The 27,302-nt window shown below is 50.4% G+C and overlaps 1 protein-coding gene and 1 long non-coding RNA gene across 2 annotated transcripts; one reads left to right on the top strand and one right to left on the bottom strand.

Moving 5' to 3' along the window:
• Positions 1 to 1,016: 1,016 nt before the first annotated feature.
• Positions 1,017 to 16,006, top strand: LOC118501842. Its single transcript, XR_004904505.1, has 3 exons — positions 1,017 to 1,028; positions 10,254 to 10,258; positions 15,876 to 16,006. It is a non-coding gene; the product is annotated as an uncharacterized LOC118501842 (long non-coding RNA).
• LYZL4 (lysozyme like 4) lies at positions 13,163 to 21,308 on the bottom strand. The gene is made up of 4 exons (XM_028517792.2): positions 21,082 to 21,308; positions 20,820 to 20,969; positions 19,293 to 19,371; positions 13,163 to 13,572 (listed from the first exon to the last, which is right to left on the bottom strand). Exons 1-4 carry the CDS (start codon positions 21,218 to 21,220, stop codon positions 13,503 to 13,505), a joined length of 438 nt encoding a protein of 145 aa, XP_028373593.1. The 5' UTR covers positions 21,221 to 21,308; the 3' UTR covers positions 13,163 to 13,502.
• Positions 21,309 to 27,302: the final 5,994 nt, after the last annotated feature.

Raw genomic sequence — 27,302 nt, 5'->3', positions numbered from 1 at the left:
CACCTCCCTCCCATCTCTATCCCCCCTAGTTTTTGTCCGTGTGTCCTTTGTGTTCCTGCAAACCCTTCCCTTTTCCCCCTGAGACTCCCTCCTCTCTCCCCTCTGGTCACTGTCAGCCTGTTCTCAATTTCAGTGTCTTTGGTTATATTTTGCTTCTTTGTTTGTTTTGTTGTTTAGGTTCCTGTCAAAGGTGAGATCATACGGTATTTGTCTTTCACGGCCTGGCTTGTTTCACTTAGCATAATGCTTTCCAGCTCCATCCACGCTGTTGCAAAGGGTAGGAGCTCCTTCTTTCTTTCTGCTGCATAGAATTCCATTGTGTAAATGGACCATAGTTTTTTGGTCCATTCATTTACTGATGGGCACCTAGGTTGCTTCCAGCATTTGACTATTGTAAATTGTGCTGCTATGAACATTGGGGTGCATAGGTTCTTCTGGATTGGTGTTTCAGGGTTCTTAGGATATAATCCCAGCAGTGGAATTGCTGGGTCAAAAGGCAGATCCATTTTAGTTTTCTGAGGAAGTTCCATACTGTTTTCCATAGTGGTTGTACCAGTCTGCAATCCCACCAACAGTGCACTAGGGTCCCCTTTTCTCCACAACCTCTCCAACACTTGTTGTTTGTTGCTTTGTTTATGATGGCCATTCTGACTGACACCATTAAAGTCCTAGAGGAGAACGTAGACAGGAAAATCTCAGACATTTCACGCTGCAATATTTTCACTGATATGTCCCCTAGAGCAAGGGACATAAAGGAAAGAATAAACAAATGGGATCTCGTCAAAATAAAAAGCTTCTGCACAGCTAAAGAAAACAGTATCAAAATAAAAAGAGAACCAACTGTATGGGAAAACATATTTGCCAATGATACCTCAGACAAGGGTTTAATCTCCAAAATGTATAACGAACTTACAAGACTCCGCTCTAAGAAGACAAGCAACCCAATTAAGAAACGGGCCAAGGACTTGGACAGACACTTCTCCCAGGAGGACACACAGAGGATCCAGAGACACATGAAAAGATGCTCAGTATCACTAGCTATCAGAGAGATGCAAATTAAAACCACAGTGAGATACCACTTCACACCAGTCAGGACGGCCATCACAAAAATACCCTTTAATAGATTTTTAAAAAATGCTTTCTCATTATTGTTCGAATGTATTTCCTCAGTCACTAATGAGTTGGGAAATTTGCCCATTTGTTTGTCGGCCGTTCGTTGTTCTTCTGTGAATTGCCCATCCACGCGTTCTTTGCTCACTTGCCACTTGGACCGTGCTCCTGTTCCTTGCGGATCTGCAAGAGCCTCCATCCAGTTTTAATGAAAAGTTTAAATCCCCGACACAGCTGTCACAAACGCTGAGGGCTGCAGTTCTCTGCGGGCCTAATTGCCTTAATAAAGTCCCTCCAGTGACTCAGAAGAGGCTAATGAATGTGTAGATCTGATTGATGGCGTTGAGAAAAGCGACGTAATTAGAAGTTTCCTCTCCCAATCAAAAGAGCCGAATATATTTATCAGTTCCTCTTCCTATTTTTTTATCCTATTTTGAAAAGTACATTTTAAATATACCCCACTGGCCTTGGCAGGGTTGAGCAGGGATTGGCAGGGCTGGGGAGAGCCACGGCTGGCTGTTACATAACCCTCCGATTAATTCAGGGTCTTGGTTCTTCTTTTAGGTTCCACGTTTTTGTCTTTAAAGGGGAAGCTTCAGATCTCTTCCCTTCATTTCTGCCTCTGCAGCCCCCAGACGTTGCCTAGCAACCAAGGCTCTGCTTAGAGACACACACGCTTTGGCCTGGCCCAGAGAGGAGACTCAGGAGTCAGGGTGAAAAGTGCCAGTTTTGAACCGGAGAGCTGTCACCGAGTGAGATGCAGCAGCCAGGGGTCCTCCCAGAGGAACCCCAGTGTCCGGGCCGTGAGGCAGAGTCGGGGTGGGGGTGGCTGCAGGCACAGCCTTTGGAAGATTTGCCCCCCACCCTGAAGAGCAACAAGAAGCTGAGTGCTTGCCACTTGGGCCCAGAACCAGGGTCCTGACTCCTCTTCCCCTCGACCCCTGAGTGATCTGAGACACAGAGGCTTAGTCTCTTGGAACTCCTGGTGCTGCCCCTTGGTCAGTATTGGGGGGCACAGGGCGTAAGCCATCACTCAAAACTCTGGGGATGAAGGCTGCTCCCCCAGGGGTTAGAGCAGGCACGTGCAAGACCCCTCCCTGTGAGGCTGGGGGACAATATTAACATCTCCATGATGCTTTCCACCCATCATCAGGAGACGCACGGCTGAAGGAGGAGGGGATCTGAGGAGGGCAGGGGCTCTGGCTGGCTGGCTGGCCTCCGGAGTCAAATCCTACTGGCAAACTGTCCCTATTTGGTAGTTATAGTATCTTTTCCCAAAACAATCCCCCACCCACCCACACACACATATACATTCCTCATGGATTTCCACCCTCCTGTTTTTCCTTCTCTTTCTCCATGGACTTGCTCTGGCCATAGGAGTAATACTGGGCAGGACAAGGGCAGTAGCCTTAAAGCTTCTTCTGTGGTGTGGCTTGCTCTTCTGCCTTCTGCCACAAAAAGCCAAGCCACACAGCCACTGGCCCAGGGAGAATTGAGGAGACATCTATCATACCCTTGAACTTAGCCTAGCCCGAAATAGCGCCATTCCAGCCCACCCCCCAGGCCCATGAAAAACACGAGGTTTGTTATTGTGAGTCACCGAGATCCAGGACTGTTTGTAAAGTGGTTTTATTGCAGCAATCCCTGCCTAATACACTGCTCGTTACTCTCTACCGCTCTTTCCTGCTAGAGGTCCTGGTTCTCGCATTTTATGAAGCCTAGTTGGTCAGCCTCCCCTTCAAGTCTGTGAGCCTTATCCTATCCTTCTAATAAAGTCTTCTCTTTGTGACAGTTTGTTGGAATTGATTTCTGGGGGTTGTAACCCAGAACCCTGATTGGTGGAGCTCATCCAGCAGTTCTCCTGGGTCTGAGCTCAGAAGCTTTCTCATATAATCTGAATGGTCGTCCCTGCCCCCGCCTTCCTTTCCTTCTCACATAACCTCTGCTGCACCCCGCTGAAACCATCTGTGCCCTAGACCCTGTCCGGGGCACTGTGCACACATTTGCTTTGCCTGGAATATTCTCTCCCCATCTCTAATTTGCAGAGGTTCTGGGCACCTTTCAAGGCTCCACTCAAACATTACCTCCTCTATGAAGCCCTCCCTGATTCTTCCAGGAGTCCCCTCTCCCCTCTGCAAAACAGGGAGCGGTTGCCCCTAGTCCAGGTGGAGCGGACCTTCCTCTATAAGCTGCTGTGGGTCATTCCCTGCTCGAAGAGAACTCATGGAGCCCGTCATCACTCGGGGAAGCAGAGCGCCCAAGGCCTTCCCACCACCACACTCCTGTTCCAGTGGCGTTCCAGTGGCATTTCCTGACACTCAGGGTCAAGGGCTTCCTCACGTCACGTATTTTTGTATCCATGGTGCCAAACTCAGGGTTTAGAACAAGAGTATTCTCTAAAAAGTAGTTGGTTATGCGAATACAGGCATAAACAAAAGTCCATTTTTTCTAGAATACTGGGTTAGAACAAACACACAACAGAAATGTACTTTTAGCCAATGAGCGTTTCCTTCGATCCTGACCTGGGGCGTGACTGACATCTTATTCACCCTGTCCAAGGATGAAGCTGGGGCTGGGGCCAGCCGTGGGCAAACATTACAGCAAAACACCCACACGAAGCCCCCAGCACTTAAGGTTCACTCGCTCCCTCCTGCTGCACTTGATGGGACCACGTTGGCCTGTGCTCATAGGTTCAGTGCCTGTGACCCGCAAAACCCAGGTCCAGTGTGGGCAGGGCAGGAGCCAAATGCCCGCAGACCATGAAGGGAAGGGTGAGACTTAGAAGCCAGATCTCCTGATTGTTAGTCCTCTCTTTCTTACAAGGAGTAGCCGACCAGAGAGGGTCCAACTGGGTCTTCCCACTGGGTCTTCCCACACAGCCTGTTGATGGGCCGGGCATCACCCTGCCTGCACCAGCCTCCACAGACACCAAGGTTGCTACCCTCTGCCCAGGAGGAGTCTTAAAATACTAAGTGCTGCCTGCCTCTGTGGGCCGGAGCCAGCGGCCTCGGTATGCTCGGTTCCTGAATGACAACTCCCTGCTCTTTACTTGTGGCAGTGGTTGGTGTCGCAGTAGCTGGTCAGTCATGCCCACTTCTGTCCCGGTAGCCAAGACTGGGCCAGGCAGGGGAGAGATCTAGGATGCCAGGAGCCACAGCAGAATGTCATGTGACAGGACCTCTGGAGCCAGGAAGACCTGATGTCACATCTTGGCTCTGCCACTTGCTGGCCCTGTGGCTTCAGGTTTCTCATCTGTACGGTGGGAGTAATAACAGCGCCCCCCTCAGGGAGCTGGTGTACAGTGGATACGGTGCCTGACCCACCAAGGTAGTGAGTGGGCAGGGTCTCACTCTACGGGGTACAACTTTGCTTACATTGGCCTACCTGGTACTTAAAAGGAATTTGAAGTTACACTTGCATCTTGAAAGATTTGATGTTAAAATCAGAATTTCTGGCTTTTTTTTTAATCCAGCCTACAACACTGAAGGTGGCTCCCTTTTCGGTTCACCACAGTCCCCACCTGTCCCTATTGCATCTCTGCCATTGGTGCCAAGTGACAGGGTGCTTTGCATTGTGTGTTTTCCTGGGAGTACCTTAGATTTTTCTAATTCCTTTACATCCCTCAATGGTTTTCTCACCCTCCTGGCCTCCATCCACATTGGAGTTTTTGTCACTTGAAAATCAACTTACCCTGATTCAATTCTTTAGAGATACCAGGATACCATCTTGTGGGCGTGGTGTCCTCTCTCTCTCTCTGTCTCTCTCTCTGTCTCTCTCTGTCTCTCTCTCATGCTCTTATCCTGCTGAACTTAACATAAGACCAACCCTTTTAAAATTGTGGCTCTCACACTTGGTGTTGCGATGTGAGGCAACCTCCTCGACTTCTCCAGCCTCTGCTTCCCCACTGGGAGATGGCCCCAGCCCACCGAAGCAGCTAACCAACAGCCCAGCCACCAGCCCGTTCCCCTGGCACCAAGAGCCCGTCTGCCAAATGAGAAAGTCACCAAGTCATTTGATCCTTTGAAATATTCTGTTTTCATTGACCAGCTTTCCTCTTATCTCCATACCAGGATTTTACTGAATATTCAACTACCGTCCCCCCAGCTGCGGGCTGAAGCGGCTGGAGACCGAGGGTGGGGCGTCGAGGGGATGAGGGAGACGGAAGAGAGGCGGCCTGCTGGGGGAGACACGCAAGGAGGATCAGTTCATGAGGCTCTCTGTTCTTGATTATGAAGACTCTTAAAAATCTGTTACCCTTATGAATAAGAAAACATGAATGAAGAATATGTTCATAAGAATCCTCCTTATGAAAGAATATATTACACTCCTTCCTCCCCCTCTCGCCCCTCCCTCGCCTGTGGGCTCCAGGGGCAGCAGCGGGAAGCAGGAACGAGGACTCACCGAACATTCTACGTGATATTACAAAGACAAAATGGGAACCAGTAAGCTAAAACTAAATACTTAAACAAAACAAGTTACATTTATCCAAGCTGGCACTGGGCCATTGGGGGAACATACTAGAATTTTCCTCCTAGGAGTGCGGGGAGGATTAAGTGAGCTAATGATTCTGAGGTCCCTAGATGGCAGTGACTATTGCTACACTGCTCAGAATGACATGGCCCCCCAGCTTGTCACCCAGGCCACATCCTGAGTCAACCTCAACTCCTCCTCCTCCCCACTCTCAAGTCCAGTCAAAACTAAGATTCTGCCTGCATAAGGGTGACTAAAAGAGATCCCCCAAAAGTCTGCAAAGGAAGGAATTAGTAGGAGCCTAAAGAGTTAAGCCAGGAACTAGCTCATGACCAAACAGAGGCCCAAAGAGAAGCCACAGGGCGGCAATGAAACCAGCTTTGCAGGAGAACAGGTCCCTGGATGAACACTGGGAAGCTTTAAGCAGGTCTGAGGTTGCCCATGGCGAGGGGAGGGCTGCCCAGCAGTACCTGGAGCCATTCAAAGTTCACATTACACCGTGATAGCATGCCAAGTTCACGTTCACCAAGCTACATTTGAAGACCTTGGCCTCCAAGGGAGCAACGTCTCTAGAAAGACAATGCGCTCACTGATGTGAACCTCCAGCTCGCTTGGAATTAGTCAATTTTCCTTCTGGTTTGTTCTTGGGTCTCTCGGTGGTTATGTTTATTCAAGCATCCAATAACTCTTGGATTTAAAAAGATTGAATTTCTGAGCTTAGATGGCTGAAGGCCAGACCCAGAGGAATGACTCATTCTCCAAGGTCAATGTCCCCTGCTGGGGGCCTCTCCGCGTGGCCAGTACCCAGACTCTACTAAGAATGTGGGTTCTTCCCCCTGGCAGCCCCAGCTCCCTCAACAAGATGTGAGAAGGTGGCATGCAGCCCTGTTGCAAGAGAGATCCTGTCTGAAGTTCCCCGAGAGGCACCAGCAAATCTCGTCCTTGATCAGAACGTATGGCCTTCCCTAACATTGTCGGAGAGGAAGAGGGAAAGTTCCTCCCCACATTAGCCTTAAAATCTAATTGAGGAGAATTCTGTTGCCTAGACAATGGCATATTAAATTGCTCAGCAAAAGCGAGAGTTGATGAAAAATCATCTCTGATCTATAGAACTAGGGAACATAATAAATCTCCCAGGGTTCTTAGCCTCGAGTACAATATATCATGCTCAGAAATTGCATTAGCATGTAGATGCGATGGGCAGAGGGCTGCGGGCTCCCGAAGCAAGAGAGCAACGCTCCGGAGCATCCTGGCTTCTCGGGGTCAGGAGCGCGTCTCTGAGCATGTACGTGCCAAAGAGAAAGAGAGGGGAAGGGAGACAAGGTGTGTGTTGAGCGTACTGACAACCTACGTGGTGCAGACACCGGGCTGGTAACCCTGACTGCATAATATCCTCTCTTTGGTTCCTCCCCATTGTCCATGGCAAAGCATTGGCTGCTTTTGGTTTTGTTTTAACCTCCATCGTATTAAGTTTCTTCGGGCAGCACCCAGGAGAAGCCGGTTCTGGAGAGCTTCCACAGAAAGCGGTACCTTCTGTGCGGATACTGTGGGATCCCACAGAGTAGAAAGGAAAGCCAGCCCAAGGCTGCAGGAGGGCAGGAGCCAACGGCAGGTCTGTGGGCTCAGCAGCAGGTTAGCGGACGCCTCTCTGGGGTACTGACATGACCATGATTCAGCAACCCAAGGTCTAGGTCCTTCCGTTCAAGGACAGAGAATGTGATGGATCCGGCCAAGCCTGGGCTCTCCCCTGGACCTATCAGGAATGGTCAAGGGGGTGGAAACACGCAGTGTAAACAAAACCTTTCTGGGCTCATCCCTGTGGGATTCGTGGGTGGTTCTGGAGATACTGGGTCCCAGCAGGAAGTCCGGGGATGGCCGTGAAGTCAGCAGCTGCCTCCTCGGGCTTCTCCCGGGCGTCTCCACCCGAGGGGCCTATGGTGTTCGTCGGAGCATTCGTACAAGGGCAGCACAGAGGTGGCCCCTGACATTTCCCAAGGCATGACCATTGGGCCCAGTGGTCTCAGGACATCAGCAGCAAGGCACGTACCTGATGCCAACGTTATATATCTGTTCTGTGGCCCTCCCTCTGTTTTCAGGCGGCCGGTCCAGCTTACCTGGAGCTTGGCTCTTTCTTGAGGCAGCACCAAGGTCTATGGGTGATCTTCACCCCCTGACATACTCGGGTGTTCCGCAGATCTGCCCCAAGTGCTCCATCACGGGCCGCATCGGCTGGCTCCACGTTGACAACGAGCGGTAGTTCAACAGACTGTGTTTGTCCCTGTACGTGAAAGGCCCGCTAGCACCCAATACTGGGGTCAGGGGACCCTCACTTCTTCCCACTGCAGCTCAGCTCATCTGGCTCCACGTGTGCTACTCCCCGGAACCCACGCATGCACTGGTGAGGTGGCTAGCACGTGCAAATTCAGTGCTCACTGCGCCAGAACTATGCTGACACTTTACACGCACAACCTCACTGAACTCTCACAGGAGCCTGGTGAGGAGAACTATTCTTCTGTGTCTCTCTTTACTTGACAAGTGAGAACATTGACGTGCAGAGAGATGTCACATCGTGCCCCAAAGTCATACTTAGCACAGCTGGGATTAGACCCAGGCAGCCTGAGACCAGATCTGTTGTTTAATCTCCGTGCTACCGCTCTTCTGGTTGTAAACAACAGGAAAAAAAAAACAAAACAACAAAAAAACTCGTAGCTGTCTGTCCCATTCATCCATGGTCGCGTAACAAGCCGCTCCAAACTGTGTGGCCTATGCCAACGGCAACCATTTACTTTGCTCACAGGCCTGCAAGCTGGGTGGGCTCAGCAGAGAGAGCTTGTCTCTGCTCCGTGCGGCATCGCCTGGCACAGCCGGATCGAGGCGGGAGGATCCACTTCCCAAACGGCTCGGTCGTATTGCCGGTAAGACGGTGCTGGTTGTCGGTTCCTCTCCATGTGGGTCTCTCTTGGGCAGCTCGGGCTTCCCCTCCACAGGGGGTTGGGTTCCCCTAGCATGCACCCCATGAAAAGAAAGTATAGGCTGCCGGTTTCTTAAGGCCCGGACCTGAAAAGTGGCACAGTGCCACTCATCATAGCATTTGCCTTCCTTGCAGCGCATCGGTCAAAGATGCCTGTTTATTCACTTCTGCCTCCACCCCTCCACAAGAGGGGTGCACAGCCCTGCTGCACGGATGCTGGGCTCAGTCATGTGACTTATTTGGGCCTCATGGTTGGTGTGTACTTCTCTGCTCTTCGACTTTGTATCTGGTCATGTTATTGGCTTTGACAATGGGCTGTTAGCAGAGGTGACGTGAGCAGAGCCTTGACATATGCTTGGGAGGTTAGGTCATTTTTTTTCTGCCATAAGAAGAGCTCCCAAGAGTAGCTCAGGGGCCCCAGAAAAATGGGGAATTTAATGGAGCAGCATTAAACCTAACTGTGAACTCTAGCCACGTTCTACTGAGCCCAGCTTAGACCCGATGACCACCCTGCCCCCCAGTGGCCCGCAGATATGAGAGAGAAATAAATGCTTGCTGTCGGAGCCTGCGGAAATCTGCCTACTCTGTCCTGGAGCATTCCTGGGCGAGAGCGAACTGAAACAGCAACCAAGGTTGGGCCTTTCCTGTCCTTGACGCTCTTTATGAACGCCTCCTCCAATACCCGGGTAAAATCTTAAATTTGTCTTTGCCAGATTTCAGTATTTCAAATTTTATTTTTTTATATTTTATTTTTTTAGAGAGGGGAGGGGAGGGGTGAGAGAGAGAGAGAGAGAAACATCAATGTGAGGTTGCTGGGGGCCGTGGCCTGCAACCCAGGCATGTGCCCTGACTGGGAATCGAACCTACAATGCCTGGTTTGCAGCCCGAGCTCAATCCACTGAGCTATGCCAGCCAGGGCTCAAATTTTATTCATTCATCTAAAGAAAGTCTTTTCCAGAAAAACGAATTCACCACACTATGAGGTGATGAAGTAATTTCACTTGGAAACAATGAAGCCGGGGTGAGCAGGGCCCCATTCTCTTGCTGGTGGTGCAGGGTAATCGAGGCCGATTGCCTGAAAATGACATATGGCTCTGAACTTTGAAAGAAGCTGAAAAAAAATGAAAACGAACATTGAAATGGCAGTGCATCTGAAAGGAACCACAATTTATTGCTGGGATCATAAATTGGAACTTTCTGGAACAAACATCTAACTGAAATGACCAAAAAAAATGACCCCAAATCACAAGTAGTTTAAAGGCCACAGCTGGTGGGAAAGCTTAAGCAATTTGATTTGCTGGCTCCTTTGCCAGGCCCCGTTTCACGGGATGCAGATCGCTGCAGAATGTGAAATTCTGCAGAAACGAGTCTGCCTCTGCCCGAAGAGACAGTCGTATGAGCTGATCCTCATTTGCCTTTCAAAACAGCCCGTGGGATGAGCCTCCTGAAAGCTGGGGTCTGGCCACTGGCTTCTGCTGGCGTCCAGAGGGATTACACTCAGACTCGCACTCCTTCTTCTAATGCGCGCAGAGCCCGCAGCTGCAGCTCCCGGCGAGGGAAAAGAAACACCCTTGGGATCACCCTGGAACCTAACAAGCACTTTCCCACTTTAAAAGGCATCAGGGAATTAGGTGGCTCCGTGGTGACAGAGCCAAGAATGATCCCATCCTTCCGACTCTCCCCAACCCACGCTCCTTCCCAGAACTGGTCTCTCCCGTTCCCCAAAGGTCAGATTTACCTGGAGACACTTTTTAAAAGACACAGACTCCTGGACCCCATAATGGAGAACAGGGATCTGCAGATATGGGCACAGCCCAGGATTCTGCATTTTAACAGCCACCCCAGGGGGACGTCTCTCGTGACAGCTTGGAAATGCTGCAGGTCACCGCCCTGCCTTCTCTGTTGATTAATTCTGTGTAGTTGAGAAAGTGACTTTATCTCTTAGGCCCCCAACTTCCCAGCCTTTGAACTGGGCATCAGGACAGCGACCCACTCTTTGGTGCTAGTTGCTGAAAACCTCTTTAGGGCAAAGTCTTCATTTCAAAGCTGGAGACCTGGTGTTCCAGCCGATGGAGAGAATGAAAAATGAACACCAATGTAGCTCCAGGGCTTGGAAGGGCCTGTGTGCAGGAGCCGCAGAGTCTTGTAGAAAACCCCATTGCACAGCCCTCCCTCATCCCGCAGGGGTCAAGCCAAATTCTTTCATCCCTCCCAACCTCGGTTCTCCAGCTGGGATAGGGTCATAATGCATCCCTGCCTTGTGAGGTCCTGCAAGGTTTGAAAATATTGTGCATAAAGGCCTAAGAGTGGAGCATGTGTCAAATTGGAGTTAATACGGTAGCTGCTGGTGATAGAAGCAATATCAGTAGTGACAGGAGTTGTCCATAACTGAGATTTTTTAACCCAGCTTGGGTCATTCTGGAAACCAGACCGGGGAGATCGGGCCGCAGAAGGAGCGCTCGCTGTAACGCCCATTAGCAGGGGGTTCAAGGGCGCTGAGCCAGGAGACGCTGTCGGGAAACCCTGGAGAGGCTTCCCCAATCAATACGCTAACATTTGCCTTGTCCTCGAGCCGCACGCCCTTGTTGACACAGTGGCCATTAGAGAGGACAGCGATGCGCCGTGGCAGAGGTAATGGGCCGGAAGGAGGCAGCAGCACGCTGGACTTGGCGCTTGAGGAGGCAGTGCCTCCGTGGACTGCGGGCTGTCACGAACGTCTGGGTGAAGGTTGGGCTGCGGTCAGGTGCGTGACCACTCCGGGGCCCACCCCCAGAGACAGCTGGGGCTTCCCGGCTCAGTAAGGACGTTGCTCTCAGGGCCTCAAAAGCATCCCGTCCACAGCAAGGGCCACCGCCAGCAGAATTTTATTGTCCAATTCATGCCGTGTGGTTGGGAACTCAAATGCCTTTTTCTGTGGGCAGGGAGGCGGGGGAAGCCACACAAAACCCAATGATCCAGCTGATCACTGATCAATCATAACAGAACTTGAGTAAAATTCTGCCCCCGAAATTCTAACGCACTGCTCTAGCTTCTCCTTTCTGAAAGTGACCGGAACACAAACTAAAACATGGGCTGACCTGCCTTTCTGCAGGCCCTGCCTGCCTTTTAGGTGGCCACGGTTCACGCGTGCCCTTGACTCTGTGTCTAGGTGGGAGAGAGTGGCAGAGGGCTGTGTGCCTTGCAGCTTGCCCACGCGAAGGGATGCTGCGCAGCCATTAAAAACAGCGCCGGGACCCCTGCCGCAGACCTCGGAACCTGAAGACGCCGAAACGCTGGTGGAAAAAGGCACCCTGCAGAACCACACACACAGTAGCCGTCCCCGTCCGTGAGGAAAAGAACGCGCAGCCCCTCCCACCGGTGTCGGGAGGGGTGCACGCAGAAAGACAGACACCCTCCATCCTGCGTCGAGGTCCCCCTCTGTGGCTGCGTGATGAGGAAAACCTCTGTTTCCCAGAAGGGGGTGGTGGGTATCTTTAACTTCCTTCTTTATGACTATCTGCACTTTCCACGTTTTCTTCACCCCACACAAGTTGTTTATATACTTTTAAAAGTGTAAAAAAATGAAGAGAGGGACAGCCACACAAGGGCTCGACAGCATACACTGTAATGGTTTCTAACAAGCTGACAGCATGGGGGGAGGTTTATAAAACATGGGGCACCCCCCAGTGGAACATGAACCGGCACCGAGGTTTCACCCTGAAGAGTCTCTAACGCCGTGGGGAAGCAGAGGCTGTGGACGGGCTCCCCCAGCTCCCTCCGGTCCATCCCCCCTGCACTGGGCCTAAAGGTCAAGGGTTGCATTGTCTAAACCCCGTCACAGCTCAGGTTCCCGCAGGTGCCCGGGGCCCTGGGCAGCAGGGGCTGCTGCTCCCACGTGCGTGTCTCGGGCAGGCGTGTGCCGGGAGCCCAGCAGACACCTGCTTCTCCCTCCTGTGCGGGATCCTGTGGGCCTCTGAGCTTTGAAGTGAACCCCAAATCAATGTAGGGGGACAAGACATTACCATATGTCTTCTTTCTAAAAAAGAGGGGTGCAAAACTCTAGCTGTGGCATTACGACAGCGCTGTTGAAAAAGAAGAAAAACCCATACGCAGACAAAAGGGCTAACTGGAAGGCCACCAAAGCATGGCGGACGCTCCTTTTTTGTGTTTCTGTATCTTTCACAGCCTCTCTACTGTGAGTGTGTGTTCTTGATCGCTTTTAAAAGCTTAACTCTTTACAAGAAAGAGCAACTGCCACTGGAGTCCCTCCACAGAAATGTAGAGAGACCCTGCCCGATGTGGCTGCGTTGGTTGGAGCGTCATCTGTAACCAAAGGGTGGCGGTTTGATTCCCGGCCAGGGCACATGCCGAGGTGGCAGGTTTGATCCCTGGTCTGGGTGTATGCGGGAGGCAACCGACTGGTGATTGTCTTCTTGCGCTGATGTCTCCCTCTCCTTCTCCCTCTTCCTTTCCCTGTCTCTAAAAGCAATGAAATAGTGTCCTCAGGTGAGGATTTAAAAACAAGAGGATTCCATGGGCTCCCCCCGTCCACCTGTGCGTCCCTACGTGGCCGCAGGCTGGCCTGGGGGCCTCTCCTCTGTTCTTTCTTCCACTGTCTCTTTGCTTCCTTCCCCTGCTTCACATTTAGAGACACATCTTGTTTTCCAGATCTCTTCCTTCCTTCAAATCCTCCATCTGAGACTAAGTAATCATAAATCATAATAATGGTAAATGATGGTAGTCATGGTAACGATCACACTGTAAGCATACAAGTGGAGATCTTTGGTCCACGTGGAGAAACTAGCTGGTTTATTTTGCATCCTGCATCCCTGACTGGAGTCAACTCTTGTCCTCCTCCATCTGGAGCCGTCAAGCGGTGAGACAAGCAACAGGACTGAGGAGAGGCAGCACCCAGGAAAGCATCTTTATTCAGAAGACGCAACTGGGAGGGTTGCAAGGACCGCCCCAGCCGCTACAGCTTGCATCCGTCCAACCACCGCGCCAGAGTGTCGGAGTTCTGGCAGTTCAGGGTCCAGGAGGGCCTGCAGCAAGCAAAGCCAGGGAGTCAGAGCTCAGGATCCGCAGGGCTCCGCAGCCCCCACTGGCCCCTTTACACCCCGGCCTGGCCCCTGCGGCGTTTGAGCACGCCGCCCCCGCTGTGGGCGCGCTTCTCCGGGCTCTCGTGTGCCTCGAGTATGTCTCTTGCTGCACCCACCACATCCCAACATGAACGCTGGTGTTCCCTACATCCTCGGGCTCACCCCCACCCTCACCCCCAATAAACACACCTCTTCCCACAAATCCCACTCTGGGAGATGGTGGGGCAGGACTGTGAACTGCAAAATTCTCCCCACCCCTGCAAGGTCAGTATTGTGACCTTCCCTGATGTTGAGCGTTAGCATTCTGGGATGACCCAGGGTCATATGGTGAGTACTCAGCAGTCCCTTGATCTGAAATGGGAACCCCGGGGCCCTGGACCGGGGCCTCGTTCACCTCTCCATGCAGCTGCCTCACCCACCACCTTCCGTATCTCCTGGCAGCTCCTCAACCTGGCCAGGTCAGCTGGACTGAGCTGCTCTAACCTTGCTCCTGGTGCCCTCAAAGTGATCCCCCCTTTCCCAGGCCCTGTGCGAGCACCCAGACCCCAGGTCCTCTCACCCCAGCCTAGAAGCAGCTGTGGGAGGCACCAGGCCAGCTGCAGGCCATTGGAAGTCTGATTAGTGAGTCCCATCCCTTAGCCAGGCAGGCCTCCGTGACCCTTCCAAGGTCGCTGGTCCCACAGTTGAAGAGGGGGCTCTGGCCCCCGGCCCCTCACAAATATGGAGCAGCAGGAAAACACGCAGACACACACATGTTGTATGTTCAGGAACCACAAGGCTGTCCGTGGCCCGGGCAGGTGCTGCAGGGGACCCCTGTGTGGCATGTAGGGTCTGGTCTCCTCCCTTCCCATTGGCCCAGCTCTGCACAGCCACTGACCTGAGCTTCGGGAAGCCTATGGCTGCTTATTAGCTTAGCAAGAGCTCACTTCACTGAGAACTCTGAGCAAGTAAGAGACCCCCATCAGCCTGGCCCGGCACCTCTGTACTTAGTGCTGTATAATAAAGATGATTCCAGCTCATTAGCGCTCACCCCAGACAGCGGGCCGAGCCTCCAAAGTAATGGGCAAGTCAAGACTATGTGCGAAAGATACGCGAAACACTCAGAAGACAGGTGATATTAATAAAGGAACTGCCACTTGAAAACACCGTCTATTAAATCAGCGAGGAAAACAGGTTAATGGGTAAGCCGTGTTGAGAACACAGACTAGCCATCTGAAACACGTAAAGCTGATCTCTGCCTTACTCCATATACCAAGAATAAATCACAAGGCCAACAATTTCAGAGTAAAACCATCAAACCATGGAGATTCTATTTTGTAATTGAGTAACAAAAACTTCATGGAAGATTTATCGTGTGCCAGGCACTGTCTTAGTACAGAGGAAAACATAGCTTCATTTCTTTACCATCTTAGAGTATGAAAAACCTTTCTGACAAGATTTCACAAAAACTCAGAAGCGTCACAAAACGAAGATTGAGGGATCTGATTCTGCGAAAATGTAAAACTCCTGGATGATGAAAATACCATGAACAAAGTCAAAAGACAAGTAACAAACCTGAAAAAACAGTTTACATAGATATGATGGACAAAGGTGTAATAACCCTAGTTTATAAAGGACATGTACAAAATCAGTAAAAGCAAGAGAAAACATTATCATCCCAATAGAAGAATGGGCGAAGAATATGAATCCATACTTCACCGGAAAATGGCTAATAACGACTGAAAAGATGCCCAGCTTATTTTGTAATATAAAGATCAAAGCAAAACAGAATGATATTCAACAAGTCACAGTTTCCGAAAACCACCCAAGTTTTAACGCTCAAGGCTAATGGGTCGGGGGAACACAGGCCCCTCCCCCAGTGGAGCCGGAGGGGCCCGCCCTCTCTGAACGCCAATGTAACAATCTGCCTCCAGCGTTTCAATGCACCAAGTGGTCCCCACACATCTACAGGGGATTTCCCTAAGAATACTAGGGGCACCCCGCAAAAAGCAGAGTATATTTATTAAAAGTTGTGTATTTATTCTTACATGGTAACACTGCAGTCACCTTCCAAGTCCTGTCCATGTGATGCAGTGCACCTACTGAGACTTTTTTCTGCTGCTCTAAACAGTTTCTGAATGTGTAGGTTTTGACGCCTTCTACTGCTTTTGCCATCTTTGGTTTCATCTCTTCCACACTGGCAAAATAGTTCCCTTTGAGGATTTTTTTTTTTCATTCGGGGCAACAAAGAAAAGTCATCTGGGGAGAGATCAGGTGACTAGGGAGGGTGGGCACGGGGGTCATGCTATTTTTGGTCAAAAACTGTTGAACACTCAGCACAGAGTGGGCGGGTGGGCTCATGAATCACTCATCATGAAATGGGCAAACTTGTTGAAAATCTTCAAAAAAAATTCACTGAAGCCAAATGAACGCAGCCTCTCACAACAACACCAGCTGGTACACTGATACAGATGACTTCCTAGAACACTCACTTAGCAGGGGAAGCTTGTACTGCAAGGGACCTGCTCCTGGAAAATAATTCCGATGTATTTGGATTCCCACCGGTACACTTGGAAGAACATAAACATTCTAAGAGCAAGATGCTCACATAGACTTGTTTAAAACAATGGCAGGAAGAAAAATGGAAACAACCTAAATGCTTGTGAACAGGGGACTGGCAGACGGGGGACTGGCAGACGAGACCCCGCAGCATCCGCACAGCAGGGTACCACGCCGCTGTCACAGGGATGGCACAGGCTGCTTGGTGGAGGTTTGCCAGGATGTACAAGCTCTATTAATACGTGAGGGAAAAAGAAAAGCTGGGTGCACATCAGCATGCCCACTGGGATTCCATGCATATTTTTAAAATATCTGTGCATACAATTTTTCTCTGGTTTATGAGACATGGTAACAGTGGTAAGCTTCAGGAGGCTGCTGATAAGAAGGGTTTTTTTATTTTTAAATATGTATGTGTTATTTTATTTTTAGCAAGAATGAATTTAAAAGTTTTAAAATTCTCTAAAATGCCTTCTGGATCATGGCTCCAAATGCATCCTTGGTCTTTCCAGAAGCATTTAGGGGTCACCTGTTATGTGCCAGGTGTAGAGCTAGGGTCTGGAGATAGAGAGACAAGATAAAGACCAAAATCTCAGGCTGAACTTGGTTCCCAAAGAGACAGAAAAGACAAAAAAAAAAACAACTAAAACAAAAGCCCTGACCCCTGAGATGGACACATCTCGTGTTGCCCGATTCTGGACAAGGTGAGGTCCCCACAGCTTACAGGGCCTATGGGTTATGGTAAGGAAACCACTCAGGCTTCGCTAGAGGCAGGAGTCCACCTGTCCACCTGCTCCTCCTCCCCTGGCTGACCCTGCTCAGAAGCCCACGTCTGCCCCCTCAGGAGAACTGGACAGCATCCTGAGGTTGCCTTCTCCATGACCAGAGCACCAATCCTCTTGGTAAACCATGCCTATCTCTCTGAAAGCTGAAGTTTGGAAAGGCACAGGTCCAGAATTGAGCACTGTGGAAATGAGAGAGAGAGAAAGAGAGAGAGAGAGAGAGAGAGGAGAAGAGAGAGAAACACTGATGTGAGAGAGAAACATTGATCAGTTGCTTCCCATATGTGCCCCAACCAGGGATCGAACCCACAACCTAGGCATGTGCCCTGACCAGGAACAGAACCTGCAACCCTTTGGTCCACAGCATGACAGTCCAACCAACTGAGCCACTGGCCAGAGCAATTTCCTCATTTTAACAATGGGGATAAGAAAACTCACTGTAGAGGGATCTGTGAAGATTAAATGGTGGTTTTATGTGATTGCACAAAGCCTACACATGAAAGCAGCCAAAAATTGTAGCCATCATTAAAGGATTTCCTCCACTGTAGGATGTCTTCTATTGCAAGATGCATCAATGATTTATTAACAACTTTGGGAAATGACACATTAATTGCAAGACAAACCCTAAATGCAGATATATTAAGATGTAAAATCTGGAAATATGACATTGTTTCTGGATATACCTGCAGACAACAATGCCCAGAATCAACCAGGAGGTCCATGATGAGATGTGGGCTGGAGGGGAAGGCAGCAAAGGCAAGGGAAGGTGGAAATTGGTGGTGATGCAGTGTCTACTGGACAATGCAGACCCACCACGGAGGTGATAGCAGGGCACCCTGAGAACAGAGAGCTTTTATAAACTCCAGACATGCATGTGCAGCAAAACCTCCAAACTGGAAATCGGGCCAAGAGATGTGCACACCAGTCTGTGCTGAGATGGACATCCGAGAAGGGGGTCTGACCCAAGTGACAGTGAGTGAAGACAAGAAAAAGTCAGTCACATGACCTATTTTGCAAGTACTGAACATGAGTAAATCTGTCCTTATTCAAGGAAGAAGAAAGCTAACACGGGACCTATGGGAAAACATTACAAGAAGAAAGGGCAGAATTATAATGAAATTCAGAGGAACATTCATCTGAAGACAGCATATTGCAGGATCCAGAAGTCAATTTGTTAAAACTGATATCCTCAATAAGACACAGGCAGACGCGACCTCTGGAGAAAGCCCACGGGAGAAAAGACATGAAAAAGACAGCAGTTTGAATTTTAAAGGGAAGATGGGTAGACCACCACAGAGTTGCAAAGAAACTGAAATATATTTAATAACCAAATATTCAATACCTACTCTTGATTAAAGAAAAAAAAACTTGTAACAATCTGAAAATGGAGAAGAACCCTCTTAATCTGACTAAGAGCATCTCAGAAAACACCTCACTCAATGATAAAATATTGAACTTCTTACTGTGAGACTGGAAATGAAACAAGAATGCCATTACTACCACTCCTATTCAACATTTACTAGCGATCCTAGCTAATGCAACAAGGCAGGAAAAAGAAAAGTATTGTTGAGCCAAATGTGAAAGGTAAAACAATAAAGCTTTTAGGAATAGGCAAAGATTAGTTTAAAATAAACAAAAATCATCATAAAGGGAAAGCAATGATAAATTAGACTACATTAAGACTAAGAACTTGTATTTATCAAGACTCCATTAAGAAGGTAAAAAAGGTAACTGACAGAATAAAAGAAGATATTTGCAATACTTGTATCCAACAAAAAACTCTTATCCAGAATATATAAGTAAGTAACTCCTAACAAATTAATAAAAGACAGATAACACAGCAGAAGACACCCTAATGGGATATCATAAAATGCAAAATAAGACAAAATTGTTATTCACCTTTCAAACGGCCAAGATTTGTAATTAGTGAGAGTGTAGTAAATAAGCATTTTACTAAACTATAAATATTAGTGTAAATTGGTACAAGCTTGCTACAGAGTCATTTCACAACATGCATCAAGGATCTTTGAAAGTATTCAAAAACCCTTGTGGGAATATATATGTAAGAAATAATTGGATATACACAGAGATTTATTTCAAGGGTGCTCACCCTAGCATCCTGTATCACCTTACACAAGATGTGAGCCGGGGAGATGTTCAATGTAAGGCAGTTTGACTGATAATTATTTCCTTCCTTCTGTGGCCTTGGGGTTGCAGAACTCAATGACATTGTTCTGCTTAACTCAGTGAGTAGGATCCCACAGATGTGCAACCAAACTTAACCCAAGATCAAGATGCAATGGATGAAAGTCATTAACACAGAATATTTAAACATGTGCCACTTACCATGCTCCCATTCCTTCTTTGCCTTTTACAATTGTCTTGGCACATTCAATTGTCTTGTTTAAATTTGGATTCAGTAAAGCTGTGGAGAAAATAACACGGAATGACACCACACTGCCACTTGGCCTCTGAGTCCACGCACGCCGGGAAGGCACAGGGTGCTCACACTGGAGGGGCTTCCCTGAGATTCCAGGAATCAACCTACCCCTGGATTTTTCTCAGACACCATCAGGAGGTAGCAGGATGAGGCCCTTGTATGCTAAATCTGTTGACTTATTCTTGCATTTCTTATATTTTCATTAAAAATATATGTGTAGAATGGAGATTCTGTGCTGGGCAACATAAGAAGTAGTGGAGCTAGCATGGCCCACGTGAGAAATCCCTGCCCTCGGAGCCTGCTTTCTGGAAGTGGGTAAAGAGTAGAGTCAATTCTAATGCAAAGAATGCCTGGAATAGGGAGGGGGGGGGGCGGTGCCACTTGATGTGGGAGCGTTGAGTGAAAGCACCTAACTTAAGACGTGAAGGGTCAGGGAAAAGGATTATTGGGCCAAGTGACATCCAAAGGAGGAGGTAAGGAAGTCCCCTGTGACAGAACGAAAACTGTTCCTGGCAGAAGGAACAGCACAGGAGGGGCCTTGAGGAACCAGCGTGGCTGTGCGTGCATCCTCCCACCCCCTCCTTGGACTGTGGGAACCAAGGCCTCCCCCCTGGGACAGCAGCACTATAACCTCCCCCAGCTCCTGATCTGATCTGACTGCTTTGCTTTATATCATCCCCTCAGTGCCCCCTAGTTGCCTGTAAAACAGAACTCCAAATCCTTGGCTTAGCCCATGTGACTTTCCAATTCTCCAACCTTACCTCCTGTGGCTCTTCTCCAAGACCCCACCACTCAAGATGTGGTAAAGGGCAAGAGCCAAAGATGGTGCCCTCCCTCAGGGTGGATGGCCCACCTCTGACACTCACAGCTTGGAGGACTTGTGCATTTCCTCTGGCACTTAGGGGGTGCTCAGCCCATGCTCATGGGATGAGTCAGTCCTGAGGAACCCCCTCCTCTTGACCACAGGTACTTGGAAGCTCCCCCATAGGGCCCACTCCTGTCTCCTCCCAGGGCCCACTCTGCCCGTCAGACTGGCAGCTCCTGCTCCCCTTGAACAGGAGCGTGGTGCCAAGGAGTGTGGGTCATATCAGGCCCAGCCGGAGCCCTCCATGCTCTCCCTTGAGGCTCAGCGGGCTCCAGCGCTTCCTCCCTGCTTCCTCTCAACAGGGTGACACCTTCTCGGCCCACCTTCTTTGGGTGTCCCTCACTCCATGCCAGGCCCCCTGCCGTGCCTGCCTCACAGCCACCCTTTTGGCTTGTGAACCGGGCATTACAGCACTGCCCCTGGGGGCCCCACCTCAGGTTTGGCCCAGCAGGGCCCCTTGCCAAGCCCTGCCCCTCCCTGCTCCGAACGTGTCAACTCTGGCCATCGGGAAGGCAGACCTCTTGAGTGCGACGCCGTGGCCCCTGTGGAACTCAAGGAGAGGACCTACCGGAGCAGGACACATGGCACAGGTTCTTCCCCTTGTCGCACCAGTCAGGGTTGCGAATCTGAAAGAGGCCGAAGCCCGTGTAGGACTCCCGCAAGTTCTCGTAGACAGCCACGGGGTTGAACTTGCTCTCAAAGTAAGCCAGGCACACCCCTAAGATGGAACAGGAAGAGTGTGTGGCTCAGAGGGATGCAGGAGTGGGGGAGCCTGGGCAAGGGGAAGGGGAGTGGGGATGAGGAGGGGGCACTGAGCGGGGCCTACTCACAGTTTTCAAGGCTGTAGCCCTCAAAGTCACTCAGGCCTCCCTCGTGGAGCTTCTGGGCCACCACACAGCGTCCCAAGACCCCAGCGCCACTGGGGACCACGAGGCAGCTGATGAGGGAGAGCAAGGCCGATGCCTCCATCTCCTCCAGGCACGGCGGCCAGGTGAGCGGGCGGAGTCACGTATGGCGTCTACCAAGTCCCACGGACACTGGTTCCTCTGAAGGAAATGACGGGCACTGTGGGGGTGGGGTGCACAGCTCGGCGTGTTCAGAAAAATGGGCGTCCCGCCCGGCTTAACCGTGACGTATTAATGCTCTGTGGCCAGTGACTGCCAACTGGGATAGCTGGGCCCCCTCCTCTTTTTAAGCTCTTATTTTCTAAGGGAATTGCTCTTTTGAAGGGCTTTCTCTCTGTCTCCCCGCCCTCCCACTGCCCCCCACACACACATCCTTTCCCTTCAGCAAAACCCAATGGCTCCCTCCTAGTTTGTTCCCACTCATCTCTCTTTCCCATTAGTTACTGACGCTGAAATCCTTTCTTCCCCTTTATTGTGGGAGTAGAACTGGCCCCCGGAGTGCATTTGGGGAAGCAGAAGAAGAACGAGGAAAGACCCCCGTCACGGTCCCAGCCCTGGAGCACGAGCCCCGCCGTCGTGCTGGCTGACCCTCCTCCTGGAAGCTCGTCTGTGCTGGGGTCCCCGCCCTTACAGTCCAGTCACCAGGTCACACTCCACCGAGCGCCTGTTGCTGTCCACCCAGGAGACAATCCCTGGTCCAGCCAGGCCTGCCACTCGTGAGCTGGGTCAATGTCAGCCACAGCGGAGGTGTCACTTAGCCTCATGGTGTCCCAGCCTTCTCATCTATACGAGGGGTCGGGGTGGGGGCAACTTCTGGGTGCTCAGAGAATTAAGTCTTGAGTTTATCCTTCTCAGTTTCTGCAGTCCGAGCCTCGTCACCAAAGGGCCAGGATAGCCCAGTTTCCTGGGCTCCACCCCTCCAGGCTGACGCCTCCAAGCCGTGCTTTCTGCTGTGAGTGAGGAGTGTCCCCAAAGCACGTACGAAACATCCCTCTGAGAATGCTGCTGGCTCCCTCATCCTCACCGTGGCAAATCCACCCTTGGCCTTCTACACCCTCCACAGTCTGGCCCTTTGCTGGTCTCCCCCATCAGGAGGAACCAAGTCCATCAACTCTGAATTCCCATGTGGCTCCCTCTCTGGGCCTCTCTGCCCCTCCCCACACTGCTCCCTCCACACCAGTGCCCCTGCTCATTCTTACCGCGGCATCTCACTCATGGTTCTGCCCAAGCACAGGGCCCTACCGGGCCTCCCCCACCCCGATGTTGCTCCATTTTGAGATCTCCACCCCAGATGCCTCCTCCTTGAAGCCTGATGCAATCCTTCAAGAACATTCCCTCCCTTTAGCCCTTATTGCTCTCAGAATCACTTCCATAACACCTAGCCAGTGATTGTCCTAGTCTGTGCTATGTCCCGTCCCTCAGACTAGAATGTGCAATTGGAAATTACAACGTATCTCCCTCCTGGCCCACCCTATAGCCCTAACGGTGCGTGAGTATATATCAACTGAACAGTTAATTGTGCCCTGCTCTTTGTCATTATCCACAGGTATATGTGCATATCCTCTGGCCTACATTCACCTACACCAGGGATTCTCAACCTCAACACTTGGGCTGGAAAAGTGTTCCTGGGGGCGGGGGGGGGGTTTCCTGTGGGTTGGAGATTGTTTAGGAGCACACCTGGCCTCCAGCCACCAGACGCTCCCCCCCTTCAGCTGTGACTGCCAAAAAATGTGTCCAGATATTGCCAAGTCTCTCCTGGGGGACAAAAATTGCCCCTCTGTTGAGAACCAAAGACCTAAATGTCTACCTTGGGCAAAAGTTAGAAATCAGTCAGTATATTCATAAATTAAAAGAATTGTCCTCTCATGCCCTGGCTGGTGTAGCTCAGTGGATTGAGCACAGGCTGCAAACCAAAGCATCGCAGGTTCGATTCCCAGTCAGGGCACATGCCTGGGTTGTGGGCAGGTCCCCAGTGGGACCACATGAGAGGCAACCACACATTGGTGTTTCTCTCTCTCTCTCTTTCTCCCTCCCTTACCATCTCTAAAAAAAATAAATAAATATAATATTAAAAAAAAAAGAATTGCACTCTCAGGCATTTGTCCCAACTCTCAGGCTGCACGATTCATTGCAGACGTGGCCAGTGCACCAAATGCACCGTCGAGGAAGGCCTCGCATGTAAATGCTCGGAGCGGGGCCTCGGGTTGCCCGAGTCCAGATCCCAGCTTCAGCCCTCAGCAGCTGGGACCTTCCCCAGCTGACGATGCATCGGGAGGCCTGTCTCCCGTTCTTCCAAAACCTCCCCACCTCTCGCCATCTCCACACCATCCTAGTCCAGGTCATCACCACCTCTGCCATCTGTCGAGGTTCTCTCACTGTTCCTGGCTGATCCCCTTTATACCATACACCACGCTTGCTCCCCTCCCCCTGTTCTCCACACGGCACTGGAAATATCTTCTTAAAAACATGTATTTTGTCCCATCGCCCACCTCCAATAGGCTCCCCTTGTACTTCAAGTAAGATCCCAACTCCTCGACCCGACCGAGCTCACATTTCTCCCCTCCTTGTTCACCCTCACACCACCACGTCCACGTTGCCCGTTTTTCTCTGGACAGCCCATCACATTCCCACCACGGGCCCTTTGCATGTGCTGTTTCCTGGGATGCAATTTCCCCCAACCACCACGTAGCTTGCTCTTTCTGGCCATGGTCTCAGCTCGGATGAGCTCCCCACCTCAAATAGCTTTCCCTGCTCACTGCCCATCACAGACAACAGTTCCTGTTTTCTTCACAATAGAAGTGTAAGCACCAGCGATGCTTATGGAAATCTGGTCTGTTTTGTTCTCCACTTTATCCCTAGAACTTAGAACAGAGCCTGGTGTGCAGAAAATGTTCGGCAAATCTCTCTGGAAAGACTGAATGAATGAAAACCTACTCCTCTCAACAGAACTGTGGTCATGTAACAGGGTGCAGCCAAGAGGGGAGCCCCAAATAGGGATTTGTAATGGGGTCCTGAAGAGCTTGGAGATGATTGGCTCCACACCACAGGGCCACACCAGCCCAGAATGCTGGCAGCTGTGGCCAATTGTGGGAGGAGCCGGAAATGAGGCTGCAGAGGAAGATTGGTGCTGGGATTTAAACCCAGGCATGGCAGCCGTTGGCATTTCTTGGGGACCACATGACTTGGGTGTCTCATTGGGACCATGTGGCTTTGAGAGTCAGGACCACGTGGCTTTGGAAGTGCTCTTTTTTTGCAACGTGGGTGGTGCCAGGAGCCTGAATCACGGACTTCTACTTCTTTCCTGAGATATGGTACCCCAGACTGGGCAGAGGGAGAAGGAATGACTGTGTGCATTTGTGGGTATTCTAAAAAATTTTGGTCTGCATAAGTTTTAAATAAATAATTCCTTTCCTTTTCACAGATCTCTGGCATTGAGAAACATCTTTCCTCTGGTGGCGGGCAAAGCGAAACTAGTATGGGGGAGAACCCCTGGAGAAAAAGGGGGGGTCTTTTATATCATTCTGCACCCCCACCCCGGTCTGTTCTGTAACAGTCAGATGAGCAGAAAGTGAATCTGCTGATGAGTGTCGCCTGCAGCGTCCCGGTTCCCGCCCACCATGCGCATGCTTACCTGTCCACCAGCCCTTCTGCGGGTCCTGGGGCCACTGGGGCCGCTGGGACAGCTTCGGGCCTGGTGAGGGAGGTTGCTCTCCCCGCACTCAGTTCCCTGGATTTTTCAGAACCTGTTTACCTTCTCCCAAGAGTTTGTAAGCCGTAAGTCCTTCTCCATGGCCTGCTCTTCCAGAATCTTTTCTATGACATCAGCTGCTAGGCACCAGAACATTCTGAAGCAGGGAGTGGCCCGTCGCCATAGTATTTGTATCCGTCTTCTATTGCTGCTGCAACATGTGGCCTCCAACTCAGCAGCTTAAACGACACGAATTTATCGTCTTCGAGTTCTGTCGGTCTGACGTCCGCCATGATGAGCTGCATGGGCTAAAGTCAAGGTGTCGGCAGGGCCGTGCTCCTTCCTGGGCGCTCTTCAGGAGGACCTGTTCCCTTGGTCCCTCGGGCTGTTGACAGAACAAAGTTCCTTGTGGCTGTAGGACTGCGGTCCCGTTTCCTCGCTGCCTGGCCCGTGAGGCTCCTCTCCACTGTAGGGCCGCCCACATTTCTTGGCTGCACCTCCCTTCCTCTAGCTTCCAACCCAGCAAGAATGGGTCAAAACCCTCTCACACTTTGACTCTCTCCTGCTTCTTCTTCCATTGCCGTCTCTCGCTGACTCCCCTTCGGCCTCTTCTCCCACTTTTAAGGACTCATGAGATAAGATCGACTCCCCCTGGCAATCCAGGATGATCTCCCTGTCTCCAGGTCCCCAACCTTAATCACATCTGCCAAGTCCCTCTCGCCGTGTCAATAACATAGTCAGAGGTTCCCGGGGTGTGGCATGGACGTCTCTGTGGGTGCATTATTCTGCCTACCACAGCATTCTTCTGGGCCCCCCACAGAACTGCCTTCTACCGTGGGGCAGTCGGGGAAGCCCCTATTTGGCTCCTCTATGCACAGTGGGGTCACAGTCAAAGACATCTTCTCTTGGAGCCTAGGCGACCTCATCTGGGACCTCAGGGCATCAGAATGGATTGTCTTTAAGATCCTTTCTAGCTCCAGAAAGTTAAGAGATGTTGAGATGAATCAGGATAATGTTGGCCTTTTGAAAACACACAAGTCCTTCTGGCTGACTCAGTTATGACTGGTAATTAGCCGACTGAGAGAAAGCAATGAAGTGGAGGGGAAAAAATGCCAGGCCATAAAAACAAACTTGAATCCATAAACGGCCATTTGCACAACAGCCATTAGAGATGGCCTTTTCTCAGCGCTGAGTTACTGACTGAAGCACGAAGTTTTTTTTAGATCAATGAGGCAGCTCTCGACATACTAATATGGAAAGCCATGTATGAAATGGGGGTAAATTAGAAGAAGGAGGCTCCAATCAGTGTCTCTGTACGCTAACATTTCGCAAAACAGTAATAGGCATGTTTGCTTGTTAGGTCCTTGAAAACAATGGGCAGGAAATTTTTGACAATGCTTGAACTATTATTTCAAAACAAGAAAATAAATGACTTATTCGGACAATGAAACAAAATATCTTAAAAGGTTTTAGTGGCAAAGCAGAAAGCAGACTTGGAATAATCGCTCTCATCCCTGGAGTTTTACACACACACACACACACACACACACACCATCCAACAGTTTGGTTTGTTTTGTTTCTTCACCTGTAACATGGGGATAATAACAACACCTACCTCATAGGCTTGTTGGGCAAATTAAGTGAGATCAATGTAAGCAAAATGCTTAACACAGTGCTTGGCACACAATGCTCAATAAAAAATGCTTGTAACTTTGAAAAAAGAGGAAGAGAAGAAGAGGAAGGATGAGAGGAAGAGGAGAAACAGGAGAGGAAGAAGGAGGAAGAGGAGGAGGAGGGAGAGAAATAAATGAAGGGGAAGAAGGAGCAGAGAACAGAGGGAAGGGAGCAATGGCTTCCCTCGCCCTCTCCGGCCAGGGGTGGTCCAGCACACCGGTCCTTCTGACCCAGGTTGCTCAGGGAGACAACAGAGAAGAGGATGCTGCGAGGAGAGGAGGCCAAAGTCTCCCCCAGGCAGGACAATCTAGGTTTTGTCTCGAAGCTTTCATGATAAGTTGACTAACAGCCTGAATTATAAAGGCACAGCTTTTAACAAAGCCATAAAGAAGAGATGCTTAACCACCACCACACTGGCCTCCCAACCCCAACTCCAACCTTTCCCGGGAATAGCAGAAGACAGACTAGTGTCATCACTGGAACCACTAGCAGCTCGTCTTGCATTCCCCAGGCTTTGTGACTCAGGGAAAAACACGGCATTCACCTCCTTGGTCCCACGTCTTCCAGCAAAGCTGCTGGGATCTCTCCTCCCATAAGCAAAGAGCTCTTGAATATACATGAAGGCCACCTTCAGCTCCACAATGCAGACATGTGTGCCAAAGGGGGACCCTGCCAGCTTGGACTTTTCATAGGATCATTTGTCCACGATAATCCTACTGTTAACCATTGGTATTTAGCTAATTATTAATAAAAGAAAGGGGTGCAAAGGGACTTAGATATTAAG

The sequence above is a fragment of the Phyllostomus discolor genome, chromosome 7 (assembly GCF_004126475.2).
Source record: "Phyllostomus discolor isolate MPI-MPIP mPhyDis1 chromosome 7, mPhyDis1.pri.v3, whole genome shotgun sequence".
In the NCBI taxonomy this organism is placed as follows: domain Eukaryota; kingdom Metazoa; phylum Chordata; class Mammalia; order Chiroptera; family Phyllostomidae; genus Phyllostomus; species Phyllostomus discolor.
Note: the sequence above shows the minus strand (reverse complement) of the source record. Positions and strands in the feature narration are given on the sequence as shown.